General features: G+C 35.5%; 1 protein-coding gene across 5 annotated transcripts in view; it reads left to right on the top strand.

Moving 5' to 3' along the window:
• LOC135080609 (ETS-like protein pointed) overlaps positions 1–20096 on the top strand; it is a 154304-nt gene that overhangs the window by 111238 nt on the left and 22970 nt on the right. For all 5 annotated transcript variants that reach the window (XM_063975287.1, XM_063975285.1, XM_063975286.1 and 2 more), the window contains 2 exons: positions 2899–3102; positions 3381–3509. In XM_063975287.1, coding sequence (XP_063831357.1) covers positions 2899–3102; positions 3381–3509 — 333 coding nt within the window. The remainder of the gene's footprint in view (positions 1–2898; positions 3103–3380; positions 3510–20096) is intronic.

The raw sequence follows: 20096 nt of genomic DNA, 5'->3' as shown, positions 1-20096 counted from the left end.
TAACTGGACACAGTAGGTGAGGAACGGTCCCGGGGCAATGCCTGGGTAATAATAGGTAGTGGTGGATAATTAATTATTAAAAATAATAACCCGCCAGTAACTCAGGAGCGCGGCTCAGTCCGCTACCGTTACCGCGCGTATCCTCCATCCGATCCGATTCGACACGATATCTTCATCTGATAATCCTCGAATGTTTACATAATTGCTTTATGTTAATCACTTAATTAACTAACAAGTACTCCGACGTCGATGATAACACGAATTAGTTTAATATATCTACCCATTTGAGGCGCACTGCAATACCAATGGTGCTTCGTATTTGCAATCGCGAGCGCAGCAGTAATGCGCATTTGGTATTCATTGAAGCCCGATGTCGAGTTTGAAATTGTAATAGATTGGATTTCATATAAATTACAACTGTGCAATCCAATCAAAGAGTTGATTTTGATATTGTCAAATCTCTTGAAATTATTTGCTAAAATATCTCGGTTTCAATCTTTATTAGCCTGACGGTGCCTCTTATTACTGCCTGATGTTTAATAAAACGCGACAGCTCCCGTACAAATGGACACAGTACGAAGCTTCGCAGCGAGGTCCATATTACAGCATAAACATTAAACGGCGTGTCCCGAAGGCGGCCACCGACTAAAAGCTGTAATTAAACTAATTACTTATTATTAGCCAGCTCTCGCCCCGCGCCGGCTCTCGGGAAAAAGTTAAATTCCGGTGCCTAGCCGCAATTTGTAGCGTTGCGGCGCATAACTTCGTTTGTATTGATTTGCTTTTTCACCCGCTCTCTCGTGGACCGATGCGATGCGTCTCAAACATCTAAATTGGACGAGCCTTAGATTTCCCCTCGCTACCTCCGTAATGACCTTATCGAGCAGATGCTGTTAGATGAATGTTCTAGTTTTTTCATTAATTATTATACCATTTTGCAAGAAACGTCGTTAGTCACGTACTAATTGCATTTTAATAAGCAATCGCGCAATGTTTTTATTTTCATTTACATCGGCGCATTTATGGCTGCTGAGCTTTTTCCACGTACAAGCTCTAGGTACTTTTAAATTGCCTTATTAGAATCTCGGTAAATCATGATGTATATTATTAACCTACGGCACAAAATTTTAATTTCCAAGTAAGTACGCTTTATCAGGCCATTTCCCAATCTATCAATCTATAAGTATTCATATACAGATTAAATGAAGGTTTTAAAACTTTAACAGCCAATTCACGATCTCGATAGAAAAATTTAAACCGACCCAACAACCCCTCCTTTCAATCTACAATGTGTGCCATTTGCTTCCATAGTGCAATGTGCAGTTTTTTACGTTCATATATTCTTTAACTGAGCTGAAGAAAAAATCTGACAGTAGAAGTCATTTTTTTCATTAACTGTCTGCCAAAACTTTGACAACCTATGTATCTATTAAGTAACATACAACAACATAATTAAATAGCCAAAGCTTATGTCTCCACACCCTATGAAGTCCCGACTCCCAAATTTAGGAGTGTTAGCCACGATCAGCGCAGGCGCAAAGTCTGCGCGCTTCTCGCGTGAGGCAAGTTCAAAACGTATCACCTATCAAAGAATGTAAATCAATAACTAATTCCGAAACTTTGACAACTTCGACATAATTAAATAGCTAAGCTTTTCTCTCCACACCCTATGAAGTCCCGAGTCCCAAATTTAGGAGTGTTAGCCACGATCGGCGCGGGCGCAAGGTCGGCGCGCTTCCCGCGTGAGGCAAGTTCCGCTGTTAGGCAACGCGGTTCGCTGCCCGCCGCTGCGTCCGGTCACAATTGTGCATTTATGACGCGATAGACGACTAATTATGAGTTGTGCACGCACTGCATGTTATTATGGCTGCCAGCCGGATAAAAGCTTCGTGGAAGTGCAACACCTCTTAAGAGCTAAAAAATACTACTTGCAGATCCGTCCTGGATGAAATCTATGAATGAATGAGTCCTATTCCTGAGAAGAATGCTTGAGTTGAGTGAGTGAGTTAGAGTTAGGTCTATGGTCTAAAAATATTATTTTCTAACACCTCCAGAGTTTTGTCCTGAAAATTATAAAGTATGTAGTCGTTTTTTCAGGAAGATTGCTCTCTTGATTATGATTAACTTTTACTTTGAAATCAATGGTGACAGCAAGGCAGCAGCAGCTGTTCTACATGTATAGAAAGTTCAGTTATGAATAGCAAACTTTTTTTTTACTGAAAAGTACGAGTACATAACTGACACTGATTGTTACAGTTGTGGTTTTTCCTAACTGAAAATACACTAATAAATATTTGATAATTGAATTATGCTTATGTTAGTTATACTAATTATAACAGATTGTATGAAAAATATTAACGGCCGTCTCTGTTGTAACAAAAAAGAATCATTAATTTTGTTTGGACAGTAAAAATTTCAGTACAAATTATCGCCGACCAAAGTGTTATTGAATTCTAATTTATTGTGAAAACATTACATCACGAACGATATCGTGATTTAGTCAATATTAGCTCGCTGCAAAAAGTAGCCGCTGATTAAATAAATAAATCAAATACTAATTCACAACAAACGACTATATTTTTATAAATTTTTTTAGCTGATATTTTCCTGAACTAAATACTGAAAAAATAAAAGAAAGGATTCAGAGAACAACCGCTTTTAGAGTGCTTACTTTTAATTTCTTAGCTCAATTTTCAACATGTTCCTTTCGTAAAATTGAAAGTCAAGGGGTTTATCAGTTTTCATTTTGACGAAAACTATTGATCGATTTCTCCATTGATTGATGCCTTATTAGTACGCAATTTTAATTCTCCGATTGCCCTTGTCCAGCAGTGTAGGTCCTTTACTAAACTTGAAACAAACCAATAAATAATTGATAACTATTTTTTCTTTCTTTAGATCCCAGACAATGGAGCGAGGCGGCGGTGGCGGCCTGGCTACGCTGGGCGGCGCGCGAGTTCTCGCTAGAGGGCGTCGCGCTGCAGCAGTTTGCGCGCGCGCAGGGCAAGGACATCTGCGCGATGGGCCGCGAGGAGTTCGTGGCCCGCGCGCCTGCCTTCATGGGCGACATACTGTGGGAGCACCTGGAGATACTGCAGAAAGGTAAGGAGTATGTTGTAAAGATACAGTGTACATGTGTATTAGTAGCGCTGCAGCAGTTTGCGAGCGCAAGGCAAGGTCATCTGCGCGATGAATTTTGGCTCACCTTATATTCTAAAAAGTATTTGTGTGCTTTTGTGATACACCAGCATACAAGTAAATGAAGAAGATCCTTCTTTCTAGTAGAAGACTCCAATATTCTGTCATTTTAGAGGTTTTTCCATGTAGTGTGAATTAATATAATACGTGCATCTTTCCTAAACCCATAATTTCCCAAACAGACGTGGAGAAGGAGCGGTCTCTGCTCGCGAACGTGCCGCCCAACATGTACGAGAGCAACGTGTGCCTGCCCGAGCTGCCGGACTACATCCCGCCGCCCGCCCACCACTACAACAACAACAACAATACTGGTGAGTTACCTACAACTAGCTTTTTGAAATAAAAAAAAATATATTGGTGCAAAATAAGGGTCGGACTTGCCGACTCGTGATCCGGGGAACGCGACTATTGTGGTGAGCCGACTCGTGACACAAGCATATTTAGCTTAGTAGTAGGCTAACGGGACTATTAGGAACTGTGCAATACAATTATTAATATTGCTTTAAAAAATGCAGTCTACAAACCCTACCACCCCGGTTTCCACCAAGGCGGAGCAGAGTTCCAGGTTTCCTGAATAATGAAATCTGATTGGTTATTTGAAACACTTCCCCGTTCCTCTCCACCTTGTGGTAACCGGGCCGGGCCATATCGTTGTCAAAAGTCATAGAAAGTACAAGTCGTCGACATGATTCTTTTGAAATAAATCTGCTGACATCAAGCTGTCGGCGGGCTTGGCTAGCTATTTATTTAACACACACTAGCTGCGCTGGTGAGATAAGCTGCACTGTATTTTTTGTATGTCTATCTATGTATTACCTTGTCTTGTCTCTCTTTGAATACTTGAAAATACATATGCAGGTACATCCTCACAAAATAAAATAATAACTAAAACTAAGCAGGTACACAACTAAACTTACCTAAACCTTTCTCATGGATGACTCTATTAGTGAAAACCGGATGAAAATCTGTTCAGTAGTTTTTGAGATTATCGCGAACAAACAGACGCAACAGAGGAATACTCGTATGTAGTGATTTGTACTAAAAGGAAACCGTTACCCGTTACACACCTAAACTATCAACGCTGAAGTTTGACACGCAGATACCTAGTTATGACGTTGGCATCCGCTGTAAAGGATTTTCCAAATGCAAATATATGCACCAGGTTAAGAAAAAACAACCGTGATAAAAATATGCCTTTAAATATTTTGTTATGGCAACTTGTGAGCAGGCAGTCTTGCATAGTTTAAAAATAAATACAATATTTTAGGAAAATACGCGGACGGATATGTTAGAAGACGGAAATACGTAAGTCTATAAAATTAACCACTTGTATCCCCGTCATTCAAAATATTTTTTTGTTAAAAACATCTTATTCGTATTGTTGCTAAGTTCACGTTAAATAAATGTAATGTTAATTTCAAGTTAGCTTAAGAGCGTTGTAGCAAAAAGTTGGCGTTCGAATTTTAGGTTTTTATTGCTTGACGTCGCGTAGTGAGTGCGCAAACTGCATTTATCTGTACAATTTCAACGCTGCGTCGACTAAACGATCTTAATCCGTAGTTGTATCGTACCTAAGACAGTACATCATACATAATAATAAAGAAATAATGTATAATTTACCTATTTGATTTTTTCTCAGATCAGACTTTTAGCAAAATCAAGTTACGTAATTAATGTATTTTTTACACTAGTAAATCCCGCGACAAGTTTTTAATCTTTAAATTGAGTAAAGTAATAAGTTGATGGGTTTGAAAGAATTTATGTTTTATTTTATTCTTTTTACAGCATCAAAAGCTTGTTTATGAAAAATATTTACTATTTAAATTTTACTTTTGACTTTTTAGTTTTTATGATGCGGGATGGAAAAATTAAAATTTATTCTGATTTTGTGACGTTTCCGCACATAAATATGGATAGGTTAAATAAATAGAATGAAATGTATGAAAACGAGCGTGCCATTTTTTAAACGTTATCTATAATATCTGTGTCCATCAAAGAGCTCGTAACTAAACATCGTAAGCGCCATTCAAATTATTATCTAAAAGTTAATAATAAATATTTAGTTTTTGTAAATCTAAACAAATCAGGAAATCAAAGAGGGTATCAATACTGATATCATTGTGATTTTATAGAATTTATTATTATAAACCACGGTCGTATAATGCTAAAAATCAGAGGTAACTTTAATATTTTTATCCATAGAGCAAAATTTATCTAATCGTGTTTTAAACAGTTATCCCATTAGGTACACATGCGTTCTGTAATACAAACCCATCAAAAACAATACTTGTCAAAAAACCAAGTCTCACTACTCAGTTGTTCTACGGTAAAAAGTTGTGAGATCCATGTAATACCAAGTCCAGTCCAGGAAATCATTAAAGTTTTACATTAAATATATTGACTTGGCCATCGCTTGAAAACACGTGTAAATTAAATTATTTAGTGCGAAATGAAACGAAATTTTGCATGCCTGTGTAGACATGCAAAATTTCAGCTCAATGGGAAAACGGGAAGTAAGTAAATTTTAAGTTGCAAGATTTTACAACTCCAGATGTCAAAGAAAATAAAAGCTTGTAGATAGCTTTACAAAGAAAATAAAGATTTATGAAGAAAATAAAAAGTACTGTCTACGATACATTTAATAGGCCGTGTTTCACCGTCTTACTTTAACATTGACATCAAAATTTTGGATGTCAAAAATCTATCTAACATAAAACACCAGTTATTGTCAGTTAGGGTCAAAGTTAGGTGGTGCATCTCAGCCTTAGTGTATTTTAATTAAATTTAATACAAATAAGGATGACGAAAACAATCGATAAGTGATCTCACTCGAATATTTCTTATAGTAGGTATACAAGATGTCGAACAAATGGTTACTTACTGAAAAAGTGCTTCATCAGACCTAGCAAACGGCATCAATAATATTATGTTTAAGAACGAACTGAATCTATTTAAAAAATCCTATATTTCCAGCTTTCATACATTTAATACAGTTACAAACAAACACGAAATCAATGGTTTCTGAGAATTCTGAGTGTCTTAATGCCGTCCCCTTTATCTGTTTATTTAGTATTTATTAATTAGTATCTCTTGATGATATTGTAGCAAGTTAAACCTAAAATCATGTTTTCCGCAAATAATTTAAATAAGAATGCAATTTACGAGTTTGTTGTTTGATTATTATATATATTACTCAATTAAAAATTTAAATTTAAAAAATTAACACTTCTAATATGGACGGTATGGCTGGCGGCATACATTTAGTATGAAATTCGGAAACATTGAATTTTCGCATAGATCCAGTTTATTCTTTGACCTATTTATTGTTATTGTTTTAAAGAGCTCGTGAAGCACTTACAGGAACAGTAAACAGTTTCTCGATATCTTGTATAATTAAAAATCAAGTGAAATCACTTATCGTTTCCACCCTGTACCTATACTTTTAAAAATAAACTCATTTTATACGTTCATTTGTATAAGTATCTACAATACAAATACCTAACCAACTTAGTTGACGTTTCACAGTGTTTTAGAAACCCTCAAAATCGGACATGATTAAGTTAATGCCATGAGTCGATAGCGTCTTATGTTTCAATCACAAGAGTGAAACTCACGTGTGCTCATTTTACTTGGTTTTTGAGAAAAAAATTGTGAAAACTGGCCGTTTTTAAAATTCCTAAAAATGAAAAAAAAATCTTTTTTAATAATTAAGAGGGTTTGTAAACTTGTGATATAGCTGATTCGATTGATCATTAAAATACGCATGTATTGTACTTTATTTCATTTCTACAAGTCAAGTAGTTCCAGAGATTTTAATTATTTTTCATTATTTAGACTTTATTTTTTTTCTTCCATCCTAAATGGAATCCGCAATTTTATTTCATACTGAACAATACTTTGGTATAGCCTCTATATAGAAATGTTTTTATCTTTCGTGGATCGTGTCTTGTACCAGAGATATTTGAATTTCTTTTTTTTTATTTTCGCCTATACAATTTTTTATAGCAATGTTTCATCGACGCATTGGAATATGATAAGGCGTTTTAAAGAATAATTACAAGGGGACTTCGTCGTCAAAAATACGTGTCTCCCGTGCCAAATACATTGTGTCGTTTATATTATTATGGACTTTTCATCCTCTGTACTGTGTTCGGTATCTCTAGTATCTTCGATGTCTTGTTGTTCGTGTTGGCAAGGTTGAAGTAATGAAAGTACTGCTTTAGAGAAAGGTATTATTTTCAATTTAATTTGCTAAATGGGTTTTAGCAATCGCCCTACGAGTGTGGACCCCTTCCCGTGCCACACACAACCCTTCATCGGAGTATAGTTAACGTCAGATTATATTTCAATGCGTAGATGAAACATTGCTATAAAAAATTGTATAGGCGAAAATAAAAAAAATAAAAATTCATACATCTCTGGTACAAGACACGATCCACAAAAGATAAAAATATTTCTACATAGAGGCTATACCAAAGTATTGTTTAGTATGAAATAAAATTGCGGATTCCATTTAGGATGGAAGAAAAAAAATAAAGTCTAAATAATGAAAAATAATTAAAATCTCTGGAACTACTTGACTTGTAGAAATGAAATAAAGTACAATACATGCGTCTTTTAATGATCAATCGAATCAGCAATATCACAAGTTTACAAACCCTCTTAATTATTAAAAAAGATTTTTTTTCATTTTTAGGAATTTTAAAAACGGCCAACTTTCACAATTTTTTTCTCAAAAACCAAGTAAAATGAGCACACGTGAGTTTCACTCTTGTGATTGAAACATAAGACGCTATCGATTCATGGCATTAACTTAATCATGTCCGATTTTGAGGGTTTCTAAAACACTGTGCGTTTTATAAAACTATTTGTCTAAGTGTCATCGAGCGATCGCTGGTGGATTTGCCATTTACCTGACCTACCCCTTTATTACTAAACGTTTAATATCAGATGAATAGCTACGCACCAATTTCTTTCATTCAGTCGTCAGTAATTGAACTTTCGGAAAACATGACGAAGCGTTGTGTGACCATACAGACGCTATTCAACTTTTATTAGTAAGGAAGAGTATATTTTATGTTGGTAGAAACACAATAGCATAGACTAATGTTTTGACACCCTGTTAATTTTTTTATTAGTCATTTATTTTTTCCTGACCAAACAGATACCATAATAATATCTTTTATCTAAGTATTCTACCCATATTCTGTAAGTAAAATAATAAAAAGTTTGAAAAGAAAGAAATTACAAGTCCGATTTACCTAAACAAATAAATTAAAAATACTTGCGGATCAAAAGTACTCAATCATACTACAATTTACGAAAAAATCACGCGTGACGCATATACGTCAGTGGGCAGTCAACTGACATAGACCCGGCGTCTACGAGTGCCAAAGCACGACTGATTTATGCCATTTGATGCACCCGATTTTATAGTATTTTCAAATTAATTTTTCATTTGAAGATTGAAGATAGATATTTTTTCTTTTTCACACAATAATAGTACTATGTTTCTTCTTAAGTATAAAGTAGTTTATGTTGCCAAATGACTTTTAGATTACGAGATGTGACCTGTTTTCTTGCAGTAATTTTCTCGAATTTTGACTATCTTAGACATGATAAAAATGCATTTTAATGAATTAAACATCAAAATTTTCTCAATACACTTTCTTCTTCAGGGTATGCTTGTTCTAATGAATACATTCTATCTTCTTACTTAGAAATAAATTTGTTGTAATATTAGTTCAAAGTTGTGCCTTCGCGAGTTACCTGGAAATCGGGCTTTCGAAATTCGCTGTTTTCGTAGGCAAAAATCCAATTTGAACGAGATTTTGTCAATAGACATTCCGTAAAAACGTATGATAATTACGATGATATAAGTCAAAAGAAGCTATAACAATAAATTATATGACTAAAATCATTTCGAAATCTGCCAAATTCTCGATTTCTGCATGAAAAATGTGACAACGCTCTTAAAAACATACAAATGTGGTGAAAACGCAAGGTAATTTTGAAGTAGGTAACAATACCCCACCAACCAAGTAAAATACGTTATCAATTTACATCTTACCTAAGCTCCTGAATTTTACATAACTGGTGTGAGTTTCAATCGAGTCTTGAGTATCATTTCATGGACCTACGAATTTAAAGATATATCGAATGTAAATTTTTATGAGCTGATAATAATTTTATCGTTACTAAGCCACCGCGAAATCCATCAGATTCCAACGCACCAAGTCCCACAGTAGACGGCATGCTAATGAAATAAAACCTTTATCAATTTCCTACTATCTCGACTATTTTTCTGAGTTTTTGTAAGTTTCACACCGATCCAAGCTTTAGTGTAGTATCGGTATCAACCTATAAAGATAAATAGAATCGGCGGCTTATCGTGGAGCGGTAAAATCAGCCTCATTAACTACTATTCACGATAACCCGACAATTATGAGCCAGTTGCCCCTACTCGCTTGTTCTACTAATAAGCTACGTCGTAAAATGCACATCTAGTTGTTATCTATTACGCCTTAGCATACAATGCCGAGACATTCTAGGAGATAAACTAATACTTAATTAATAATGGCTTCAAGAGAGAAAGGGCGTACAAAAGCTCTATAAATAATATCGTTAAGCGTCCGGCTGCTGTATTCAGCAAGCTATTTACGATAGTTGTAAACAAGCTTAAAGATCCATTGATTTATGAACGAGCCAGCTGAATATCTAAACGCAATTATAATTATCACACCCCACAATCACCAGGAAGCCGTCTATTGTAAATCTAGGAATGCTAGGCGTAGAATATAATTAATCAAATTTTACAATCGGGGGTGGCTGCGCAATCTCTGGTAAAAGCTCATTTCCATTTGATATAAAACGGTGCTTTTTATTGCGTTGTAAATCATCACCGCTGGATGTTTTGACTGGCCGCGGCCGGCTCGGCTACTGAAAATAAATAATAAATTACTGAAGGAGACAAGGAGTCCTCTCGGGCGTCGTTAACACGGGTGGTCGCGAGCCCCAAACATTTATACAAGCAATTTACACCTCGATCGTGTTAGCGTATATCAACTCACCGACTCGATTTATAGTTGGCGATGCTCGTATAAATTAAACACATCTGACGATCGTAACCTGTTCATCAGAACCAGCTTTCGCTGAAGTCGTGTTGCATTACCCTAATTATGGAAAGAGCACTGATTTACATGGGGACTTTAATATATTAATTAGGGACTTTATAATTAGTTATTAATAGACGATGAAATACAGGTTCCACGTGGAGAATGAATCGTGGATCAATTAAATTTCATTTCTGTCATGAATTACTGGTTCTACTAGTATTTTTAGTAGTCTATTTATTCAGCCATTAATACTGTCAAGATCACTCTTATTTGCTTGTTTATTGCCAAGTAATGTACCCAAACCTCCTACATAATGGATCCATACACTGTTTCAAAAGATCTTTTAACGCCTACTGTTCAAATGCATCGCTAAATCTTCTTTAATTGCACCTATTCCATTGATACAAAGCGCTAGGACTATCATGGCTAACCTCGGCGTTTGTTGAGCGTAAAAATAGTCTCGAAAACATGTTCCTCTAGTTTTTGTGCGCGTCGCACACACGCCACACGCTTTCCACTCGGCTGGGCGTGTGGCGCAACACTGTGGCGACCTTGGCGTAGTTTTTCCGCTCTCTTTCAGACGTTCGGAGGCCTCGTCTCCACCTTGGACCACAATCGGGCATATTCAAAATTTCGATACCCTAACCAATTATGTACTAGATAGATAGATAAACACTTTATTTTCACTAAAAGAAAAGAAAGAAATACCTCCACAAAACAAACGACACATTTAGGCACAATAATTCAATATCGAGAGAAAACCCCGCGAATTATTTCGAAATTCTATCATTTTTGCTGAATTTTCTTACTCCTCCAGATTTGTCTACTGATGATAATAGGTAGGTACACGAAGAGAAATGAAGCTAATAATATTCTCCAAGTTGTTTGGCGTAATAGACCTTAGACCGTTGGAAGTCACACGGGTCAACTGTTTCTCGAATTTTCGTGAAAACGTGCAACGGAAAAATACAGACGATATTTTCAGAGGGATATCAACTTTTAATACGAGTACCTACTAGCTTTCCGCCCGCAGCTTCGCCCGCGTGGAATTTTGTCTGTCACAAAAAAAACAATATCGCGCGCGTATTTGCATATTATAAATTTTCTAAACTCGTAGAAATTAAAATATCTTCGAACTCCCACGGGATAGGCAAGTAATATTTTCAGGTATTATAGATAATTATATCATGCATCAATATAAAGTAAATATAGCTGCCAATTTTCTAGGACAACGGAGAAAAAAATGTTTTCTGATAATCATAAATTATTAAATAATTCCTAAATTACTGCAGCAATAACCATTTATTTTTGCATAAAGGTAGACGTTATAGTGATAGGTAAATTTATTTACTAAATTCTGACTTAATGTATTTTTTTTAGAAAATATGCTTCTAAAACTGTTTTTTTTTTATAAAATCACAATATCGAATATTTCTTCGAAACTAAGCAAATACAACTACTAGTTCCTTCATCAATTTTATACATAATAGTAATATCTAACGATTGAATTAATAAAACAGGGATGTCCGCTTCTAAGGCAAAATAAAAGACTGTGCGAAGGTGGCACTTTAATATGTACTCGCATATTCTCTAGTCTAGAGCATAAATATTGAAAAATACAAGTAGATAACTAATATCAATTATAATTTTTAAACATGCAGCCGTGTATTAATTAAATAATCTATCAATAATGTATATGTATTTCTAACCATAATTACAATAAATTTACCTGATACGTAATTACGAAATAATTACAAAGGAATCCATTTGAATGATTGAAATAGGTAAGTATAGTTGATTGCAAATTTGCAATCCGTTAACATGCATTTTACGAATTTCTGCTGATTTACAAGTAACTGTATAAAACTTTATAGTATTATCATTGTCAGCCTCTCTTGTTTATTAAAGGACAATGTTCGTTCTCCATACATTGTTCGCCGTTAGATCAACAGTGCCGAAATAATACTTTCTAGGTTCTAAATGACACAAATCTTTATGTAAGAACAATTATTCCTGGCGGACCAATTCTATAAACTTATTGATAGCAATATTGTTATCATAACCTCTTACTTACTAGTATTGTATTATATTATTTTATGCACATCGATTTGGGAGATGTTCTGTATTGTAGTTGTCGCAGCCAAATTGTATTATAATATTGGACGGGTTTTGGAAATAGCTCGGCGTTCCACTTTTATGATTTACTTACTTACATTTTGCACGTAAATAAATAACATGAATCCTATGTTTACTTTCCACTCTTGACATTTAACACGTGACTTACCAAACTATCTCCATGGTTACCGTCTTAGCACAGAATACATAATAGTAGCAACAGAAATTGCACTCCTTTGTGTAGGATCAGATGCCGACATTTTAACGGTAATAATAATAATGCAAAATATCCAACGCACATGGTGCATTCGAAATCGCACTTTATTACTACGCTCACAAGAGCGCATTTTTTTTGTGTTCAGAAATGATCTACCTCACAGCTCAAGCGTCAGGGTTGTATAAGCAAAGTAAAATAAATAAAAACTTAATTTTAAGAAGCATTTATTGTATTTACGATTGGTAAACTTTAATCTAGTGGTGTTTGTATAATCGTACCATCTCTAAAGTACCCTCTTAATAAACTTCAGTGTTGCGATAATTCGAAATTGGACAAACAGTTTTAAAAGGGGTAGTGTCGGAAATTAGACACGGTGAATTAAAGTTAATGATTTTATTAGCTAAAATAATTTTTTTGCTACAGTTTTTTGTCATAATTATTTAAAAAGTGTAGTTTTTTTAATTATTTAAATTACTACAGTTAATTATCATTCCTAAATATTACGATTTTCCATTAAAGAAGAATAACAGTGCTGTTGGAACAATAAACCTTGATTGCGATGATGATCGACCGAGCGTGTATAGAAATACGCATGTTCACAGACGCGTGGCGGCCCTGACTGATTTGCAACTTGAAGTTGTCGCGCGCTGTAGGTAATTATCTCGGCCGCCATAGGCGAGTGACGGAGGCCTGGTCTTAGTCTATGCATGACTAGGGATTGAACAACTTTTAATTGAATATTATTAACAATTCTCGATAATTATTATCGATTGAAAAATATTCGGTATTTGAATCGAAAGATATATTCAATTTTATCAATATCAAAATATTCAATTTTAATAATAAAATAAATATTATTTACTACCACCTATGAAATGTTCTAAAAATTGCCTGGAGCGCTCCCCCAATCCTGGGTTTTCCCTTTCCAAGCTGAGAGGATATCATTTTGGTTCTATCGATACATTATAAAGGTACTTAATATTTGAAATGTATTACCAATTATTGTTATAAGCATTTTGAGCGAATAAAACTTTCAATTCTATTAGAACTTTAGACATTTCTCTCACTTTAAGCGGCATTGGATTTTTCATCGAATTTTGAAACTGTAACAGAAATATTAAAGATGATCCCATATTGTTGTCATTGTCTATATCAGTGTTATGATCACAATTCTTTTTATTTTATTCATGACCTTCGACCAGTTGGACACATTAGATAGCTTCTTGTAGTATCGTGCAATATATTTTTAACTTTTAATTAAAATCTAGTCATACTGTAGCAATTTGGACGATTTATTTTATTTACAAGATCGGTATCTTATTGTCTATGATGACCGCAGTCAACATCACTATTACATGGATTCCTAACAATGAAGTACGGCATTGCCTTGTGCCGATTTTATCGACACAAATTATGGAACTTCATAGGATATGGAGCAGGCCACGCCCTAAAATGTCCGGATGTCGTCATAGTATTATGGAATACATATAAAATACTTTTATTATTTCATTTTTTAATCCTCAAGTGTCCGTTACAATCTAATTAATATTTAAGTATTCAAAAAGTAAGAGATTAATTTTGATACTTTACTGCTGTGCCCAGGAATCTAAGGCGGTTTCTGACAATGTCCTTTACAAAAGAAATGCCAAGGTTAAACATTTAAAAATGTTTTCGACTGTTTGTAAAATTCAAAAACTTCGAAGTATTTCCTGTTATTGTCTTTGACGTTTCATAACGTTCAAAGTTTATTTAAATGAACAATTTTAACAAATATTTTCAGGTTTAGTTATAATAAGACAACAAAAACTGTAAAAGTGCGATAGAAGGTCGATCTTAGAGTAGTTGATCAATCCTCCCCTACCATGCACTCCCTCACCTCCAAGCGAGCGCCGACCTCACTGGCCAGTCATAGGGCATACAGCTCATGTGCACATCATTTCTATTGTTCTATTCTTTATTATCTGTTGTTTCTAAATTCTATTTTTGAATATTCGCGCTCCCCTCCTACTTTTTTTTGTTTAGTTTTATGCACTGGCATAAAACATTTTAAGTTCGATTTGAAAACTTTTTAGCTGATAATCTGTGGATGGCTACGAAGTAGTGTAGCGAGTGTCTAGTGCCTTCAGTGTTTGTGACCCAATATGTCGGACCTGGATTTGGGATAAGCATGTTCTTACACCCGAGCTCCCGCGGCAGGGACTCCGTTGAGCTGGACCCGGTGATGGTATGGCGTGGTGAGTGTACCGTAGCTATCATGCATGGTCTCTTATTAAAATAATATTGTAAATAGGTTTCGTAATGAAATTTAGACCCGAACGTTATTGCTTTTCAAAATAGTTAAATAGTAAATAGCAAAAATATTTTCATATTCACTTTACTTTGTTCAATATAAAGGCACAGTAAAGCTTTAATGAAGTAATAAATAAGTAGTTAGAAATAATTTTAAATTAAGTAACTTTCCAGTTTTTCTAGATAATGATATGAATGATCCGATTATTCTGTAATACTGATAACTTCAATATACCTACTTAAGTATTGTCTAAGATGTAGTGTATGTTATGCAATATTAATAAATATACTGTATTTGACAATAATAACATGTTTTTCTGTCTATGTAAAGACGTAGAATATTGTAGAGCGATCAGCTACCTGTCTTCTGCAAGTCAATGGTGTAAGTGCATAATGAGGTGCATTTACCGGCTGCTACGCGTATTACCCAGCCCGTAATCAGAAAGGTGTAAGTGCGGCATATCGCTCAGACAAGCGAAACTCCCGCGTCCTCGCGGCAACTCGAGCGTTGCGAACTAATGCAAGTGGGCCGACGTATCTGAAGGTTAACGCACAAAAACGTATATATTCAATATTTTGCAAGTGCACTCGTATTAATAAGGCGTATACGTTAATATGGTGCAACGCATCCGCGCTGTCGCAAGGCGCTCGGCACATCCTCCCTTGCGCACTCTAATCGCCGGACGTACGGCTCGGAACAAACGTTGCGAAATCGGAGAAACATGTGTTCTGAAAATTTCATGGTCGCCGCTACGCCGTAGACGGGCTTTGGCACAACTTTGAGCTTTCGTTACACGCTTAACAGCGATCGGCCAGATAAGGAAAGATAACAACACTTTTTTGCAGATTTTAATGGACTCTTATTAAATTGTTTCCTGTGAACAATATTGCTTTGAAGAGATAATTTTTAATTTGTGAACTCAAAAATAAATTGTTTTAATTCCTGAAAAAATCAGAACGATCTTTAGAATCGATAAAGGTTGGCATCTCATGTACCTACTATTAAGTGTTTACTTGGATCTCCTAACTCTTAAGCCTCTAGCATTCTAATGCACAGAACTAAGTATCCGGTATATTTTACATCGAAACAGCCGTCAACATAATGTCCTGCCGTGTCCAAGTCTGCTTCCCCATCAAAGTCTGATTGTGATTTAGTGCATTAAGAGTAATAACTGATACTAGTGATTATGACTCGCTTTTCCATGGTTTCCCTTGTAGACCTTATTGGTAAGCCTTAAAAGCGTAACCTCATGCTTAGAATTGTGTCCTGAATATTTGGAAAAATGTCCCTTTATTGCTTTAGAACTATTGTTATTATCTATTAGTTAAGGTTCATATTACTGCCATATGATCGTAACAGGATCAAACCGGAATAAAAATCCGTTATGTTCTAAAAAAAGTTAATAATAGTACACCTACTTTATAATCAAATTTTTATCTGTCAATTCGACTGAAGTGTCTAAAAGAAAAATATTGAGCATTCTATGATATCAATAAAAAGATACGTGACGTAGTGAGCGGCCACATCCGGTCCATTGTGCGGTACTTCCGGTGCAACCCGATATACACTCCTGCGCACGTGCGCAACCTTTTCAAATTTCGAACGAAAAAATAAAGTGAATGTTAGAACACACTCTACTAACGTCAAAATAATAGCCATTAAATGGAGCTCTCTAGAAAAAGCTCTTATTTTTATTTTTCTATTTCTTGCTGGTTTGACTTTCTAGGTTTTAATTATTTACTATCAATTTTTTTTTCTAATCTAAAACCCTTTCGCTGGTAGATTTTGCTTAAAATCATACGAAATAAGAATTTGAACTACCTACATACTCACACTCACATCACTAAATAACATTCGTCCGAATACTATATGAGGAGTATAAATTACGACTAATAGAGCATTATTATGTATTTTACAATATTATTATCTATTGAATAATTAAAGACTATTAAAATTAATTCATGCAAAACTAAAGACAAGTATTTAAAACAATTTTATTGCTTTCTAAATAAGCTGTTTCGTGATTGGGTACAAAAATTTGCATTTATTACGCATGTCCACTCGTATTTAACTGGTAAATGGGACCATTAGGCAAATATTTATGTGGGCCGGTAATCTTCCGTTAAATACATAGCTGTACTTTATTAAAATCGAGTCTAATAATGCGTAAAAAGTTCGGCCATTGAATGCGAACAAAAAGTACACATGTTCTTAGACAAGTGACAGCAGATAAGTAAAGAATAAGCTAGAGGGTTGCCCGAAAAGAGCAAGGGCTTTGATATGCGCATTTGTAGGGTGCTCGCGACCCGCCGAGGGGCCCTTGTCCTTCAATAAGCCCCTAACAAGGGCCCTCGCGGAGCACGCACAATACAACCTTTTACCCGAACGGGGCCAAACATTTTCAGGTGTCCTTGATTCGAATTGTAAATCGGATTTGTTTATCAAGCTTATTGTCCCTAACAAAGGGCACGGGTCAGTCGATATATTGAAAGCCCCTTAATATTCAAAGGCGATGCTTATCGCTACTTTAATGCTGTTTTTAATTTCGATCATTAGACGCATTGATAAACTTCATGACACAATAAAATTAATGCGTTGTCGGTTGTAAAGCCCGACTACATAAACTGTACGTGAGGTAGGTACCACATAATTGGTTATCAAACATTTTAGTACGTCCCTGAAATTACAAAACCATGTTCGATTTACGATGTTACTTTATAATCAACCATTTATTTTTACAAGTTAATCAGTTTGAGAAGATACGAAAAAACGTTATATTTATTTTAGCTTTACTTTGTGGAGTTATTCCACTAACTGGACAATGTTCGTGGAACTGATAATGGGTTATCAACAAACTCCATACGAGTTGCGTTTAAATATATTTTTTCCATTGTTAAATACCGAAAGTCTTAAATACAACATTGAAATAAAAGACTCTACATTTAAATTCCCTTTGCGTTTCATTAGAAAGTCATCTCAATCATCATATCCTGAAAGTGATTTTCGTTTTATGTGAAAAGGAAAATAACATCCGTCCTAAAGTAATAATTTAGCAATGTACACGTTATTGATTCCTTACAATAGCAATTTTATGGATTTAATAAATTCAGGTATTTTTATAAATCCTTTCTCGGCACCCTTAGTTTGAAATCCGAATAAAATCATTGACTCTTTTTATGTTTTGCGCAAATCTTTTCATGTACTTGAGTAATCCGAGCAGAATAGTTTTTTAGGTGCTCGCAGGTGTTTCGCGATTACTATTTTACCTTACACCTTATCTATTACTGTGAGAACTGGTAAAGGATTTTCGCGAAGTCCCACGAAGCACGAGAATGCTCAATAAGTGTCGGGTTGCAGGTCTGAGGCGCCGACAAAGCCCGCCGGCGGCACTTTGAAGTGCCGAATTCAATTAATTGCCTTATTTGCGGCTCTCTACGCTCATTGTAGGAATCCCCGCAAAAACAAATATTTGCCGAGTGTTCATTATCCGTTATTAGGTAGAGTTTTAATTGTCCGCCCTTTTATCTCGTAGATTGCGGCCATGTGAATCTGGCTCGATGCAACTCTATTAGAGTGATCCGGTTTTCTCCTATTTCACCCCTTTTCACGTAGTTAATGAGTTTTACTCGGCGACTCTCGGATTCTGTTCGTGCAAATTAATCAATGCTCTTCTGACTTCATTCGTATTGAAAACGTATACTTCTCGTGGTATAAATGAGATTCTATACGAATACATAAATTACTAGTATAGATTAAGGAAAACATGAGCCGTATTTTGTTATCAAAAATGACTGCTAAATATAACATTTTATTAACACTCATTCATTTAACACTCCATTAATACTTCGATCAGTCAACGAGACGCTTCTCCTCCTATTTACTACTTTGCATTAGTACATATTTGGTACAGACGCAGAACCATAAGGTAAACACTAGAGCAAATTATGTAGTTGTAAATTGGTGCTTTTTTCCTGAAATGTATTGTGAAACGTATCTCCGACAGTCATTTCTCCATTTGACTCTTGGTCAACGAACAGGGATATGAAGGGACCATATCCCAGTTCGTTCCAACTTCCAAGTCCCAGTAGCCAGTTGGGCAGCGGCTGGAACCACCGATACGTTATCAAGAGCGGGGGCGGCGGACGGCGTGGGCTCCCGTCCTTCGCACACTGGCCCTGCCCTGCTCGGGTCAGCTCGCTATCTGTCCAGGATTGAATTAAACCTTTTTTTATTCAAAACATCCTTATCAAGCTAAATATTCATAAAAACAAATGCCCACACTGCTTCATCGTGGGTGAATATGGAAAAAAAAGTTGAAGATAAAACGCTTGATCTGTGTCAAAACATAACTATCACTGAGTATTGTAGCTTCGGCTGCATCACTAAAAGGCATACTGTAAATACCCATCAAAACACAAAATAATTATGATTCATGTCAACTAGAAAAATATTTTTGCAAGATAATGTATTGGCAATGTGACTCTACCACAATGGTACCATAGTACCTACTCCCACAGTTATTCGTAACTGTAGATAGAGAATAGAAAAGATAGGATTGACGATTCTACATATTTGTTTCATTCCCCTGTCATATTTGAAAGGGGTCCTCTCACACTTATCAGTATTTTGTCATGTTTGTTTAAATTGTCAAAATAAAAAATACATGGGGCTGGGTGGATGCTATTTACATATATCTAATTGTTTACTTACACATAAAAATGTCTAGTTAAATGCATGACGTAAAAGATGACGCTGATGTTTTGTACTGACTGTACACAGTTGTCAGCAGAGTCAGAATAATATGTCAAAATCATAATTATGTTCTCAGAAATCGTTCCCATTTTAAACTTGTTCAAATGTCGTATCTCGCACCATCTCATCACATGACGGAGGACGGGGGAAATAAATAATTGGCACCGGAAGTGACGTCCCGAGCGCGCTCCAATTTAACACGGCTCACTACGCGCCGAGCGCCACACTTATGAAAAAATCTCGAATTTGTGTTTCAACCGGCAAAGCAAATTACAGCTAAACTAATGTCACAACATAATATAATACTTAAATCGCAGGAAACAAAAATTTGACATTAGACCCCGGCTAATAGAGAACATTGAAATTCAAATCAGGGTTCGATCGTTGGTTATAATCGACAGGACCGGAT

This window comes from Ostrinia nubilalis, chromosome 18, assembly GCF_963855985.1.
Source record: "Ostrinia nubilalis chromosome 18, ilOstNubi1.1, whole genome shotgun sequence".
NCBI classification, from domain to species: Eukaryota; Metazoa; Arthropoda; class Insecta; order Lepidoptera; family Crambidae; genus Ostrinia; species Ostrinia nubilalis.
This window is presented reverse-complemented; position numbering and strand designations above follow the sequence as displayed.